Source organism: Ailuropoda melanoleuca, chromosome 2 (assembly GCF_002007445.2).
Source record: "Ailuropoda melanoleuca isolate Jingjing chromosome 2, ASM200744v2, whole genome shotgun sequence".
NCBI classification, from domain to species: domain Eukaryota; kingdom Metazoa; phylum Chordata; class Mammalia; order Carnivora; family Ursidae; genus Ailuropoda; species Ailuropoda melanoleuca.
The window spans coordinates 92,881,721-92,896,640 of NC_048219.1; the positions used below are offsets into that span (position 1 = coordinate 92,881,721).

Below are 14,920 nucleotides of genomic sequence, written 5' to 3' on the forward strand. Positions count from 1 at the left end.
ATAGAATTCACATTTGTCCAGAATCCACATTATTTGTGTTTGGCAGCCTTAATTAAAACAAGGACTATTTTCCATAAAGAAATCTGCAGAGAATGCATACCATGTCGGCTGAGAGGTTTAGTTACAGAGGAAGCTTTTACCTTATAATATCCATTAAACAGTATTTACCAAGTGTTTGCTCTTTGCCATGCTCTTTGTCAATTATTAGTGTCCTTGTCCTAAAGGAATTTATACTGTAGAGGACCCCAAACTAACTAGGCCTTTACATTTGAATGGCTTCTATACTGTACTTAATTAGAGCAGGGTAACAGGTATGGAATATGTTCGTTTGTTTTTATTCTGTCCATTCTTCAGTGAGATGGAATATACATTGAAAAGTTTACATTTTTTAAAAAAAAAGTTTTAATTTTCTTAAGTTTTGTAAATCACAACTTTCTCATAGACTTCTCAGGTGTTTTTGTCCTTTATTTATTTTAAAGATTTATTTTATTTTATTTATTTTTTTTTAATTTTTTAAAAAAGATTTTATTTATTTGATAGAGACAGCCAGCGAGAGAGGGAACACAAGCAGGGGGAGTGGGAGAGGAAGAAGCAGGCTCCCAGCAGAGGAGCCTGATGTGGGGCTTGATCCCAGAACGCCGGGATCACGCCCTGAGCCGAAGGCAGACGCCTAACAACTGTGCCACCCAGGCGCCCCTTAAAGATTTATTTTAGAGAGCGAGCCAGTATGCGTGCATGGGGGCAGGAGTTATGAGGGGAAGAGGGAAAGAGAATCCTCAGACTCCCTGCTGAGTGTGGAACCTCACATGGGACTCAATTCCAGGAACCTGAGATCATTACCTGAACCAAAACCAGGAGTCAGCTGCTTAACCCACTGAGCCACCCAGCACCCCTGCTTTTGTCCCTTATAACATCTGACCCATGAGAGAACTAGTGAAAGCACATATCCACATTTAGGGTTTACTTTGGATGGCTGACCCATTTAGCTTAATTGTTTAGAGTTTAGTGGTCAGGTCACCAGGGTCAGAGATGAGAGCCCAAGTGGCCTGTAGATTGCAGGTACATTGCTAGTGGCCCACTCCATGGCAGCTGCTACAGATGTTCATTGAATTTGCGATGTTGATAAGCACTCTAGTTGAGAATGCAAATCCATAATTACTATAGAGAAAAATGTGAGAGTTTCATCAATGCAGATGAAATATAGTACCTTTATTTTATGTAGTTTTTGTGTGTGTTCTTCAATGCTGTTTTGGGATGAAGATACAATACCTTACTTTTCACATCTTTATGGGAATGTCCTAGAAAATTGTCCTTATGATTTTAGTGGTAGTAGGATGGGAAGAGTATAATGATTTAGATACATTTATTCATTCAGAATTTCATTATACTGACAAATGAAAGAGCCAGGGTATTTTGAAATTTGTAATTCCATAGTAAAAGAGATGCTCCTGAAAGGACTTGACCTGTTGGAATGGTTGCATGATTCATTATGTTCCTTTATGTTTAGTTGGTAATTCCATTAACTACCCAAGATGACTTGGACAAAGCTGTGGAACTGCTGGATCGTAGTATTCACATGAAGAGCCTCAAGATATTACTTGTAATAAATGGAAGTACACAGGTACGAATTGAGACTTCTTTCAGTGAGGATTATAGGATTTATCCCAGTGAAAGTCAGTATATGAAACATAGTTACAGTCTGTATCATTGATACTTTTTCAGTGTAATGGAATGTAAACTTACATATTGAATTGCTATAGCTTAATATCCTTGCTCCTCAAAACTATGTAGCCAAAATTATAAATAAGTATAATATACTGTGCATATGAAACTAATAGAAATACTGAGGACTTGGGAAGAATTATGCTGGAATTAAAATTTCAAAGAGTAGATTTGATAAGACCTACAAACAATGTAGAATATCTAGGTTGTATTTGGTATGGGGAAAGAATTCTGTTTGAAGCCCCAAAGGGGAAGAATAGCATTAATCATCCTTTTTTCTTTGTAGGCTACTAATTTAGAACCATTGCCATCACTAGAAGATTTGGATAACACAGTATTTGGAGCAGAGAGGAAAAAGCGGCTTTCCATAATAGGTAAGAATGCTAGTGTCTGAACCATAAAATGGGCAATTTCTCAGTTTCTTCTCCATCCTTTAACGTAGGGTAACACCTAAACATAACCATGATGAATAGCATCCTACCTTTTCACTCTCTGTAATTTTTCTCAGTTAACTATGTTCTAGTTTCTGGTGTTCCTTGAAGAGTTATGTCAAGTGTTACAAGATTAACAATCACCAACTTAAATATTTGTTTTATGTACCTAGGGTATTTTAATATTTAACAAATTTAAGTAAAACCTCAAAGAGGTTCTAATTGTACAAATAAACTGGACGGAAGAAATTAAAAGTAATTCTAATATACTTAAATTAATGGATGGACTAAGTTCATAAGCCTTTTTCTAAGTTTTTGTCATTACAGTACATCAAAATGAATTGCTAACAGTTTCCATATTGTTGCTTTCTTAGTATTCAGTATTCATCATTAATAATAGATTGTTAAAATTAAGCTTGTAGTATACAAAGAAACAATGGATCCTGTGTATTGTCAGTTTTGAAGGAGGTCTAGTAGAGAGGTATGGGCAAGGCAGAGGTGCTCTAAACTCCCCAGTTCAGTGGATCTTCTTCAGTTAGTATAAAACATAGATAATCTGCATTTTTATGTGGTAAAAGTATTACATTGCTCAAAAACCACTGGTATAAATGTTTTTTGACAGGGCAGTGAATGTGATCATTAAAAACAGCATGAAAACATATGTGAGGGATGGATTTGAAAGGGAAAGGTAGAAGAAGAGATGAAACATGACTGGAGAGGGAGAAAGCAGAGGAGGGGGCAGAATAAGAGACGTTGTTGGGAATCCAAGAGTGGTAACAGAGGAGGATTTTTAATAACAAAAGAAAAGATTAAATTGGTGTGTGGGACCCCCCCCCCCAGATCTGTTATTCGTCTTCTGTTTTGGAACCGCAGAAGAAGCTATTTTATAACTAGTTCCTTCTAAGTATCCGCCTTACTTAAGACCTACTTTTGGTTTCAGAAATGCTGGAAATGTGAACAGCAGAGATGATATACAAGTAAAATAGAAATTGCTTATTATCTTCATTCAGATATATTTTGTTATAGTTTAGAATTTTGGTGAAAGAACATTAGGGATGCCTGAATTCAAATTCCATCTCTCTGATTAACTTGAGACCAGTAACTTTGTTCTCATCCTTAAACCGTGGGATTCTTGGGCGCCTGGGTGGCTCAGTTGGTTAAGCATCTGCCTTTGGCTCAGGTCATGATCCCAGAGTCCCGGGATCGAGTCCTACATCGGGCTCCCTGCCAGCGGGGAGTCTCCTTCTCCCTCTGCCCTTCACCCTGCTTGTGTTCTCTCTCACTCATTCTCTCTCTCTCTCAAGTAAATAAAGTCTTAAAAAAAAATCATGGGATTCTTGTGGCAATAAATTAAGAGAATGCTTTTAAAGAGCATTTTGCTTTTTCAGACTAGAAAACATGATTATTATTAAACATACATTTCTTTTTTCATTCCCTTATCACATAGTATTTATCATTTTAAAGTAAAAAATTGCCAGTTCACTCTAGTTGTATTAGAATAAGCTGAATGCAGTAGTTAAATTGACATTTTAAGTTCATTTTGAATTAAAACTGTGCTGAATACCTCACTCTTGTCCTACTAGAAAATATTCTTATTTAAGTGCTAGCATAAGAAGAAACTGGAAATTGTAATATAGAAAATTGTTGACCTTTTCTTGGCCCTTCTTTACACTTGGAATGGCTTTTATAGATATGACAATCATTTTTCCTTATTTGTTGACAGTTATTCTCTTTAATTATTTTCATAAAAGATAGCCACTGGAAAAACTACCTTGGGGATGGAGTGTATGCTGGTGTGGAGGTCTCAACCAAGAGTGATTTGGAATATCCATTACCATCAAAAGTTAAGAAAAATGGGTTATCTTTGGGTATACATACCCAATAGTGGAATTACATGGTCATATGGTAGTTCAGTTTCTAATTTTTTGAGTAATCTTCTCCATACTGTTTTCCACAGTGGTTACACCAATTTATATTTCCACCAACAGTTCATGAACTATCCTTTCACATCCTTTTTCTCTACCTGTTGTGTCATGTGCTGTTGATTTTAGCCATTCTGACAGGTGTGAGGTGATATCTCATTGTAATTTGATTTGCATTTCCCTGATGATGAGTGATGTTGAGCATCTTTTCTTGTGTCTTTTGGTAAAGAAAATGAAATGCAAAGAAATTCGAAGAAGGAAAGCTAATTTGAAAAGTTATATGCATCCCTGTATTTTTTGTAGCATTATTTACAATAGCTAAGATATGGATACAACCTAAGTGTCCATGGATAGATGAATAGATAAAGATGTGTATATATACAATGCTATATTGCTGAGCCATAAAAAAGAATGAGATCATGCCGTTTGTGGCAACACAGATGGACCTAGAGAGTATTATGCTAAGTGAAATAAGTCAGAGAAAGACAGATACCATATGATTTCACTCATATGTAGAATCTAAAAAACAAAACAAATGAATAAACAAGCGAAAAACCAGACTCTTAGAAAAAGAGAACAAACTAGTGGTTGTCAGGGGTTTGGGGGGTTGGGCAAAATAGGTGAAGGGGATTAAGAGGCACAAACTTCCAGTTGTAAAATAAGTTGAAGTCATGGAGATGAAAAGCACAGTGTAGGGAATATAGTCAATGATGTTGTAATAACATATGGCAATAGATGCCAACTACACTTACAGTGGTGAGCATTAGAATTGTCAGATCATCACTGTGTTGTGTACCTGAAATTGTTTTAACATTGTGTGTCAACTAGACTTCAGTAAAAATAAAGTAAATGAAAAGAAAAATGAGTTATTAAGTAAGGAGATGAAGAAACTTTCATAGCAGTTTTTCTTCTCTATCTCCTGCTTTGAGTATACTGATCTTCTTTTATAAATAAGGGTATATGGAAGGAATAAAAATACTAGGGGCAGAGTGATCATAGCTGTTACAAAGCTTAAGTAAATCCCTGGCTCAGAGTTGAGTTCCTAATTATTTCAGAGTCAAGTAGAAAGTTTTCTTTTCTGTGCACATCTCTTGGTAATCCTTTTGTTCTCTTTCTCCCTATCTCCTCACTAAGAAATATTGGCGTATACTTGCAGTGACCCCTTTTTATAAGGCAAAGCCTTTTTGCTTTAAATCTGACCAAAACTTAAATGCTCACATAACTTCCCCATATCTTTTTTTTAATAGTTTAATTTGAAAATATTCAGAGAAAACGGGAGAGTTGTGTTAACAATATTACTTCTATAAAACCAGGTAAAAAATAAAGTGGATTATTGTCTCATAAGAAATTATGTGATTTATTAGATGAACTATATTAGATTTTCTCATTTTCTAAACTGTGAAGAGATTTAAATGCCAGGAATATGGCTTGTCATAAAACCTAATTTTAAAGTACCCAAGAATAAAATTCAGGATTCCAATTTGAAAACACTCTAATATGGCCTAAGTCATTTAAGAAGTAATCTCACTTTAGGTTTCTGTGTTTTTTTTTTTTTAATTTACTTTTTTTATTATGTTCAGTTAGCCAACATACAGGACATCAATTTTGATATAGTGTTCAACGATTCATTAGTTGTGTGTATCACTTTAGGTTTCTAAAGATTAAGGAAAGGGAACGGAAAGAGCATCATGGAGCCAAACGTGCATAACATTTGTTCATTATGAGTAATTTTACCACCACAATACCCTTGCAAAGGAGGGATTTAGTCTGTTTGTTTACCCTAAGTGCGGGGCTTTACGTATTTTTTAATCTATTTTTAAAATTTGAATATAATTAACATACAGTGTTATGTTAGCTTCAGGTGTACAATTTAGTGATTCAGCAATTCTGTACATTTCTCAGTGCTTGTCAAGATAAGTGTACTCTTAATTCCCCTCACCTGTTTGACCTGTCCCCACACCCACCTTCACTCTGGCAACTACCAGTTTGTTCCCTAAGAGAGGAGGGATTTAGTCTTTCCTTGACAGATGAGGAAATGGGTTTGTGGGGATTGGGTAACTTTACCAAAGCCATACAGTTGGTAAATAACTAGAACTGAGATTTAAACGGGTCTAAAGCCCACATTCTTTCCACTACATTATGATGCCTTCCATAAGTTCCGTTAAAGGGTAACATGTATCTAGGTACAAATGATCCTTGGAAGTTCACAAGCAGTGGCATCTAAAAGTCTTTATTATAATATCAGCCCCATAATGCAGTTATCAGCAGTTAGAGGAACATACCACCTAGTAAGCATAAGTGAATATTACAGTGAGGTTAATAATTATAGGAGGGTGAGAGTTTAAAAAGGTATAAATACGTTTGAAGATTTATAGAACTGAATATTTGGATAAGTTTTAATGTAAACTGGATTTCAGTAGCTAAAATTATTGGTAGTACAGTCCAGAAATCCTGTGTGCATATTTAATTGAAACAAAAATTAGTTCCCAGTTGATATTTATAAAATTGTATGATTTTTTTTCTTTGAGGTCCCACTAGTAGAGATAGAAGCTCCCCTCCCCCAGGATACATTCCAGATGAATTACACCAGGTTGCCCGGAATGGGTCATTCACCAGTATCAACAGTGAAGGAGAGTTCATTCCAGAGAGCATGGACCAAGTAAGCAAAGTTGGATGTCATTTTTCATTTCATTTAAAGGGATGTTGTCAGGATTTGTGTGGTTCGGCTAGTATCCTGTGTGTGTGTGAGTGTGTGACCTCTTCTCCCATCCTATATCTTCCCTTTTAAGTGAGCAAAATAGTAAAACACATAGGAAAATGTCAACTAACTTACATGTGCCTATGTACATTCATGTATAAACAAAGCTGGAGTAAGGCTGGTTTTCTTACTTTGCTCATCTATAAATAAATGAATGCATTTGTTTGTAATCATGGGGTTAACATTCAGATTTTTGACAGTTGAAAGATACAGTAAAATTTCAGATATTTAACTTTGTGAGGCTTACGTTTGTCAACTTTGTAAAATGTTTTTAAATGTTTTAATAATGTAGTAGTCATGGTGTCATTTCTCAGTTTGAGTGGTGGGGGTGTTGTTCAGTGTTGAGTAAGCAAAGTTATGTGAAATCTTTTAGCTTTATTTAGCTAATAGTCTATACAGAAAATATTTTTCTCTTAGGTAATTTTGAAGTTACCTACCTATAAAGGATCACTACATTTAAAACATTAAAAAATTAGTAACTCTGAGGGGAGGTTACTGCTTTTAGATATGGGGTCTTTGGGGTACTGAAAGTGTTCTCAGATGCTGGTGAGGGTTGCACAGCTCTCAATATACTAAAAACCACTAAACTGTACACTTTAAATGGGTGAATTTTACATTATATGAATTATATCTCAATAAAGCTGTTTAAAAGAAACCGGTAACTTCTGGTTATATCACATTGAATCATGGAGGAACTCTTTATTTTTCTAGATGCTGGACCCATTGTCTTTAAGTAGCCCTGAAAATTCTGGCTCAGGAAGTTGTCCATCACTTGATAGTCCTTTGGATGGGTAATATTGATTGTAGTTCTCATTTTTTAATATATGTGGGTAAATATGTGTATATATAGCATGTCAGAGGAATGTAATTGATACTCGTCTATACTTAGGGCAAATGAATTTTTTCACAGTTTGGACAAATCCCTTAACCTCCTGGGTTAAGATACCCTCCTGGGTATTTTTATCAGGTAAAATGAGATCTGATTATGAATATTTCTGCTTGCCAAAATTTTATGTGTGAAGCTAAATGCAAACTTAGAATTTATATATGTTTACTTTTAAAACTCTGTTGGTGGGGTGCCTGGGTGGCGCAGTCGGTTGAGCTTCCAGCTCTTGATTTTGGCTCAGGTCATGATCTCAAGGTTGTGAGATTGAGCCCCACGTAGGGCTTTGCGCTCAGCATGAAGTCTGCTTCGGACACTCTCTCCCTCCTCCTTTACCACCCCTCTTTTGTGTGCATGTGTGTGCACACGCATTCTCTCAAATAAATAAATCTTTAAAAAAAAATACATTTAGTTTTGGAGGTTTCTTGAGTTGTTTCACCTGTTCAGGATTACATTCATTCTGGCACCAAATTATAGATAACTTACTTTCTTGGTTATTGTGGCCCAGTATGTTGGCTGTCATTTAAAATTTAAGTACTTTTGTTTTGTGAAATAGCTGTTCAGGAATATAACCTGGGTGAAGCTGCAACTGTGAATTTTTTGTTACAGGTGCTCCTTCTCTCCTGGTCTCAATAAGACAGTGTTTGTTTACATGTAGCACACAGAGTCCATAAAATCTTTACCTATTTGATCTCCTCTGGGATTTCGTTTTGGAGCAAATTCTGAAAATGTAATACTTTATGGGAATACACATTTAATTTTTTTTTTACCTGTACACATGAAACCTTTGTGCCCATGTCTACCTCAAGATAGATATTTGAAACATTTAAGAAATTCAGGAAAATAGTAATGTGAAAGCTGTATATTGAACTCTTAATATTTGAGAGTACTGAGCACTATGTATTCACACCCACTTGATGAGTTGGAAATTATTATCTTGTTTTTATAGATATGGAAAATCTCAGAAAGGTGATATGCCAAGGTTGCAACTGCTAGTTAAGTGGTAGAGCTAGGTTTGAAACACAGGTGTTTGCCAACATCCATAATTCCAAAACTTACCATTTGTGCTGCTGTACCCTATGGGCTAATTTTAAAAGCCAGGCTTTTGCCTCCCTCCACCAAAAAGTGTTAAAAAAGATGTCTTTTTGGGGCACCTGGGTGGCACAGCGGTTAAGTGTCTGCCTTCGGCTCAGGGCGTGATCCCGGCGTTATGGGATAGCCCCACATCAGGCTCCTCCGCTATGAGCCTGCTTCTTCCCTCTCCTACTCCCCCTGTTTGTGTTCCCTCTCTCGCTGGCTGTCTCTATCTCTGTCAAATAAATAAATAAAATCTTTAAAAAAAAAAAAAGTCTTTTTTTCAGTTAACATTTCAGAATGAGCTGCTTTATTCTTATGTATATGTATATATGTATAACTTCCACACATACATACAGATACTGATATTTTAAATGTCTTATTTACATACTTTCTGTTCATTTAACATGACATTTTTATTTTCAGAGAGAGCTATCCAAAATCACGAATGCCTAGGGCACAGAGCTACCCAGATAATCATCAGGAATTTTCAGGTTAGAGTCTCTGTTTTCTAAATGTTTAAATATTTATGTCATTAAACAGTGCTTTGGCTGGGAGGGAGAGGGGAATTTAAAAAAAAAAAAAGAATAAAAATGTGTAAATGTGTTTTTTATTTAAAATTAGAGATATTTGACTTTTTTTTTTATAACATACAACTTTCTTATATCTCAGTAGACTATGATAACCCTATATTTGAGAAATTTGGAAAAGGAGGAACATACCCAAGAAGGTATCATGTTTCATATCACCATCAAGACTATAATGATGGTAAGTTTCTGGCAATAGACCACAAGAACAGCTTGTTAAAAATCTCAAAAATAAAATCAGAATTTTAAAATATCATAAATAAACCATTAGAAATAAATTTGTTCCTAAATCATTTAGTTTTCTGCTTAAAACAATTTTTGAAAGGAATTAGGTAACTAAAACTATGATAATATCTTAGGTTTATGCCAATTTACCTCATACTACTCTTAAGTTTAAAAACATGTAATCAAATAAGCATTGCTATTTCTGTTTCTTAGTCTAGTCAAGTCTGGTCACAAGACAGACATCTGTACCTTATGTTACAAATTTTAAATACTTTCAGTTATAGCATGAAGAAAAGTTGTAAGGTAATTCTCTTTTGATTTTCTAGGTCGTAAAACTTTTCCAAGAGCTAGAAGAACCCAGGGAACCAGCTTCCGGTCTCCTGTTAGTTTCAGTCCTACTGATCATTCTTTAAGCACTAGCAGTGGAAGCAGTATCTTTACCCCAGAGTATGATGATAGTCGAATCAGAAGAAGGGGAAGTGACATAGACAATCCTACTTTGACTGTAATGGACATCAGCCCACCCAGCCGCTGTAAGTAATGGAAATTGGCACAGTGAGTGTTAGAACTTCTGCAGAATTTTATAGTATTAAAAGGAATAAATACCAAACCAGTCCTCAGGGTGAGACAGACTTCTCAAAAAAGGTAAAAAGAATGTTTCTAAAGTTGGTTGGAATATCAGGTATAAGCTAATTACTTTAGCTGATTCTTTTCTCTTTTGTTAGTGAAATTGTTACCAACTTGTCATTTATTCAAATATGACCTTTAAGATATAAGCTAGGGGGGAGAATGGTGTGTGGAGAAATGATTATAGTACAGTATTTAATCTAGATCTTGAATGTGAGTAGGATTCACCAGTTCAGGAGGTAATATATGCAGGAAGACATGGCATGTTCTGAGAATGGGGTTCTTACTTGAAACCATAGGAAAAGGACTAGAATGGTAATTAAGGCCAGATCGTGGAGTATTTGGACTTTATCATGTAAGTAGTGCATACCAAGATTTGTGCTAAAAGGTATTTATTGCAGCAGTCTTTGCATACTTCACATTCATCCCTTTTGTGCTAGTATTGTCATATTTACTTTTACATTTGTGACCTAATACTACGTTGTTGCTGTTTTTGCTTTAGACAGCTATTTTTTTGAAGTAATTGAAAATAAGAGAAGAATATCTTTTATATATCCTTCACTTTATTTCTGTAGACCGAGGAGTTTGTAGATTATAGATTATGTAGATCCCAGATTCTGTCATGTATCAAATTCTTAAAAGAATTGCTTTTAACCTTTCTTGTAAAGTAACTCTGCTGGTAATGAATTCTTTCAGCTTTTGTTTGTCTGAAAAAAATCTTTTTTTCTCCTTTATTTCTGAAAGATTTTTTTTTTCTGGGTATACAATGCTGGGCAATTTTTTTTTCTGTTAGCATTTTAAAGCTATCTCTCCATTGTCATCTTCTGGCTTGTATACTTTTTGAGGAAAGGTCTGCTGTAATTTTTATCTTTATTCTTCTGTATTTATTTATAATTTATGTATATTTATGTGTACATTTATTCTTTATTCTCGCCTCTGGCTGCTTTCAAGATTTTCTCTTGTTAGAATGAGAGTGATATTCTTTCCAGCTTCCTACATTGTAAGCAGATGGAAAACTAACTAAAAATATTGCTGCAATAAAGATTAGGAATAGTGCATCTGACAATCAGTGGTATCCTGGATTGAGTGAAAGATGTTATTACATTTTTAATCAGGGGGAGAATATAATCTCATTGGAAAAAAATAAGACATGGGGATATATGAGCCTTGTTTGGGTTTAGAATTCTTAGAAAATTGACTAAGGAGAAAAATTTTCAAAGTGATGATCATTGTAAATTTGGACGATCATGATTTTCCCTTTATATCTAAGCATATTCAAACAAGGATATCACTAATGCAGTTTACTCATTTCGTCCTTAACCATTTGTGTGCCATCTGGCTGTTCCATTTTAAAAAGATGTTCTTTTTTAGCACCTCGTGCTCCAACCAACTGGAGATTGGGCAAACTGCTTGGCCAGGGAGCATTTGGCAGGGTCTACCTCTGTTATGATGTCGATACAGGAAGAGAATTGGCAGTTAAACAAGTTCAGTTTGACCCTGATAGCCCTGAGACCAGCAAGGTAACTACCCAAGCTACTTTGTCACATTTATAAGAAGGATTTTTACTAAATAAATATAACACAATAGAATTTTTGTTCTTTCTTAATACGAATTATTTGCGAAACAAATCAGTCTATAATTAGATATATTTATCTACTTTGTACTGTGAATTTTTTTTCTCTCTTAGTGCTCAGTTATATTCCTAATCTGATTTAATGTTGCTTTAATATACCATCAAGGACTGTTACAAAAGTTACTGTTTAGAGACTTTAAAATGTTTATTCCTTGGGAAGCAAAAATCTCCGAATGAAATCATCATAATGGTCCATGAAGTCAAATGTTTTTGCTTTACTAGCAATGCTATAAAGACTTAACAGTAAGTTCTGTCTTTCAGGAAGTAAATGCACTTGAGTGTGAAATTCAGTTGTTGAAAAACTTGCTGCATGAGCGAATCGTTCAGTATTATGGCTGTTTGAGGGATCCCCAGGAAAAAACACTTTCCATTTTTATGGAATATATGCCAGGGGTAAGTACATCCTTTGAAAATAGACATCTTCTCTTTAAAGTCTTAGATGAGGAAAGAAAAACAACAGAACTTTGATTATAAAATGTTAAACTAGTTATGGACATTAAGGATATTTTGGAAGTTTTAAATTAGAGCTGGGTAATATAATTTTGTTTTCTATCTTCATTTATCTTTGTATTTTTTAACTCATTTTTAATTCTGTGTATTTGTGTGTTTTTTTAAGTCATTTAAAAAAAATGCTGAGGTATACTAAAATAGGTTATAGATACGATAGCAGTCCATACTCAGATTTCCCTAAATGCTCTTAAAATAACCGTAATAGCAGGTTTATCCAAACCAGGATCCAATCCAGGACCACACATTACCTTTAACTGTTAATGTCCCTTACTTCTTTTTTAATTTAGAACATTTTTACATGACACAGGTTTGACAAAGAGACTGGGCTAGTTCCGTTGACAGTCTCTTCTCATAGATTTCTCTATTTGCATCCTCATGGTGGTGTTTAATTTGTTCCTTTATCCTCTTATTTCCTATAAACTACAAGTTAGATCTAATGTCTAAATTAGATTAAAATTCACCATTTTTTTATTAGAATGCATCATAGATGATGCTGTGCATTTCATGTTGCATCCCTTTAGGAGACATACAATTTCTGGTTGTTCACTGTTAGTGATGCAAAGATTGAATGCTAAATTAGGATGATCGACATCCGGATTCCTCCAGTGTAAGGTTTTGTTTTTTTCCTGAAGACTAGAAAGTAACCTGAGCTATTAGCAATGGCACATAAGAATATCTAGTTCCTGGGGTGCCTGGGTGGCTTAGTCAGTTAAGTGTCCAACTCGTGGTTTCAGCTCAGGTCATGATCTCATGGGTTATGAGATCGAGCCCTGCCCCCAGCTCCATGCTCAGTGGGCAGTCTGCCTGAAGAGTCTCTCCCTCTGCCCCTCCTCCTCCTCATGTGCACATTCTCTCTCTCTCTCAGTCCCCTCCCTCTCCCTCTCTCTGTCTTTCAAATGAGTAAATCTTAAAAAAAAAAAGTGTCCAGTTCTGTTTCAGTCGTCTGTCTAAGGTTTTTTTAAACACAGATTGGTAATCTGCCTGAATCAGTGGTTTCAGTAGGAGTTGCAAAATGTGTCTTGCAAACTATCATTCCTTCTATGTTATTTTAAGTATTTTTAGGGTACATATTTTAATATTGATACTTTAATACATTGATACTTTAATATATTGATACTATACTTTAATATTGATTTTCAAAGATGGTGTGTTTATTCATTTAAAAATGCATGCATATAATTTAATTGGTTTTATATGTTATGAAACGATTTGATTTATGGGTCTTTAAGTGGATTGTTTATTAGAATTATATGTTTCATGTACAAGGTCGCAGTGTAAGCTTATGGATCAATATCCGATAGTCATGGTCTTAATCATCCTCTTTCACAAGACCAGCAGTTAAGTTTACTTTCTTCCTTATCATCATGAATAATTAGTTGTTTATTGCAAAGAGCCTGTTGACAAATTAGTTGTTTTTTTTTTTTAATTCCGTTGGAAAACAAGTGTGGGTGATATATTAAATGGCATAGAAATTTTGAAGCCTTCTGACCTGGTGATTTCACAGAAATTCATTTTATAGAAATAATCCAAAAGAAAGAAAAAGCTGTGTACATTTATTTTAGTATTATCTGTGATGGAAATATCAGTTCCCACAGTGGAAGTAAATTATGATGGCATTGTCCAAGAGGATTGTAAAGGCTATGTAGCAAAGTTGGAGGAAGTAGTTACAATAAGAGAAAAGAATATAAGATACTTTTAAATAAAGATTATGATATTTTAAAAGTATCTGTATTTGGACAATGACAGAAGAAACTTGAAAATGTGTTATGTCGGGATTGTGATTGATTTTTCTCTTTTATTTAGATTTCCATTACTGTCTGTGCAATAAATATTTAAATAGAAATAAAAGAATAATTCTGACTAAGTGTGAGTAGGGACGCAGATTATTGAAGATTAAATGGTTAATTGGTTAGAACTGATTGACATCACAAATGGAAATGGGTGATCTTATAGATTTAGCAATCTTAAGACTAAGCCAGGACTATTCAGGAAGAGGTGTTAGATCATGTTTCTCATTAGCCCTACTTGGTTTTGTAAGGGCAACTGTCTCTTCAAAGTATAGGTTGTCATTGAAATCATTTTACTAAATTAATAATAGTTCATCAACAATCTTAAAATGAATTATACATATGCCAAGCCCAGGCATATATGGGCCAGACATACATGATCTTAGACTTTACTGAATTTCCAAGTTTGTGAATGATGCTATAGAATTTCTCTCATTAAATTTAGTATGATGGATCTTTTTGTGCCGTAGATTTCATGGTTTGCCAAAATTGTCATTCTGTTTTTCAGTTTTCCCAAATGTAGCATTCTCTTCCTTAGGTTATCTAGAACTACTTTCAGAACAGAACCATAACTTTATTTTCAGTCCCTAGACTAGCAGTTGATTTCTCTCTCTCTCTCTCTCTCTCTCTCTCTCTCTCTCTCTCTCTCTCTCACACACACACACACACACGCACACACACACAGTTTTTTGCTGGCACAGTACTTTGCAACCCATTCTGCTTGTTCACACTGAAGAAGAAAACTTTTTTTGGTACACGGG

The 14,920-nt window shown here is 34.8% G+C and overlaps 1 protein-coding gene across 4 annotated transcripts in view; it reads left to right on the forward strand.

Annotated features, from left to right (window-relative positions):
• The window catches only part of MAP3K2 (mitogen-activated protein kinase kinase kinase 2), a 76,548-nt gene that overhangs the window by 44,634 nt on the left and 16,994 nt on the right, over positions 1-14,920 (forward strand). For 3 of the 4 annotated variants that reach the window (XM_034654357.1, XM_034654358.1, XM_034654360.1), the window contains 9 exons: positions 1,508-1,621; positions 2,009-2,096; positions 6,604-6,734; positions 7,545-7,624; positions 9,217-9,284; positions 9,463-9,558; positions 9,929-10,135; positions 11,601-11,749; positions 12,124-12,255. In XM_034654357.1, the coding sequence (XP_034510248.1) occupies positions 1,508-1,621; positions 2,009-2,096; positions 6,604-6,734; positions 7,545-7,624; positions 9,217-9,284; positions 9,463-9,558; positions 9,929-10,135; positions 11,601-11,749; positions 12,124-12,255 (1,065 nt within the window). The remainder of the gene's footprint in view (positions 1-1,507; positions 1,622-2,008; positions 2,097-6,603; positions 6,735-7,544; positions 7,625-9,216; positions 9,285-9,462; positions 9,559-9,928; positions 10,136-11,600; positions 11,750-12,123; positions 12,256-14,920) is intronic. The other variant, XM_034654359.1, reaches the window with a different exon arrangement.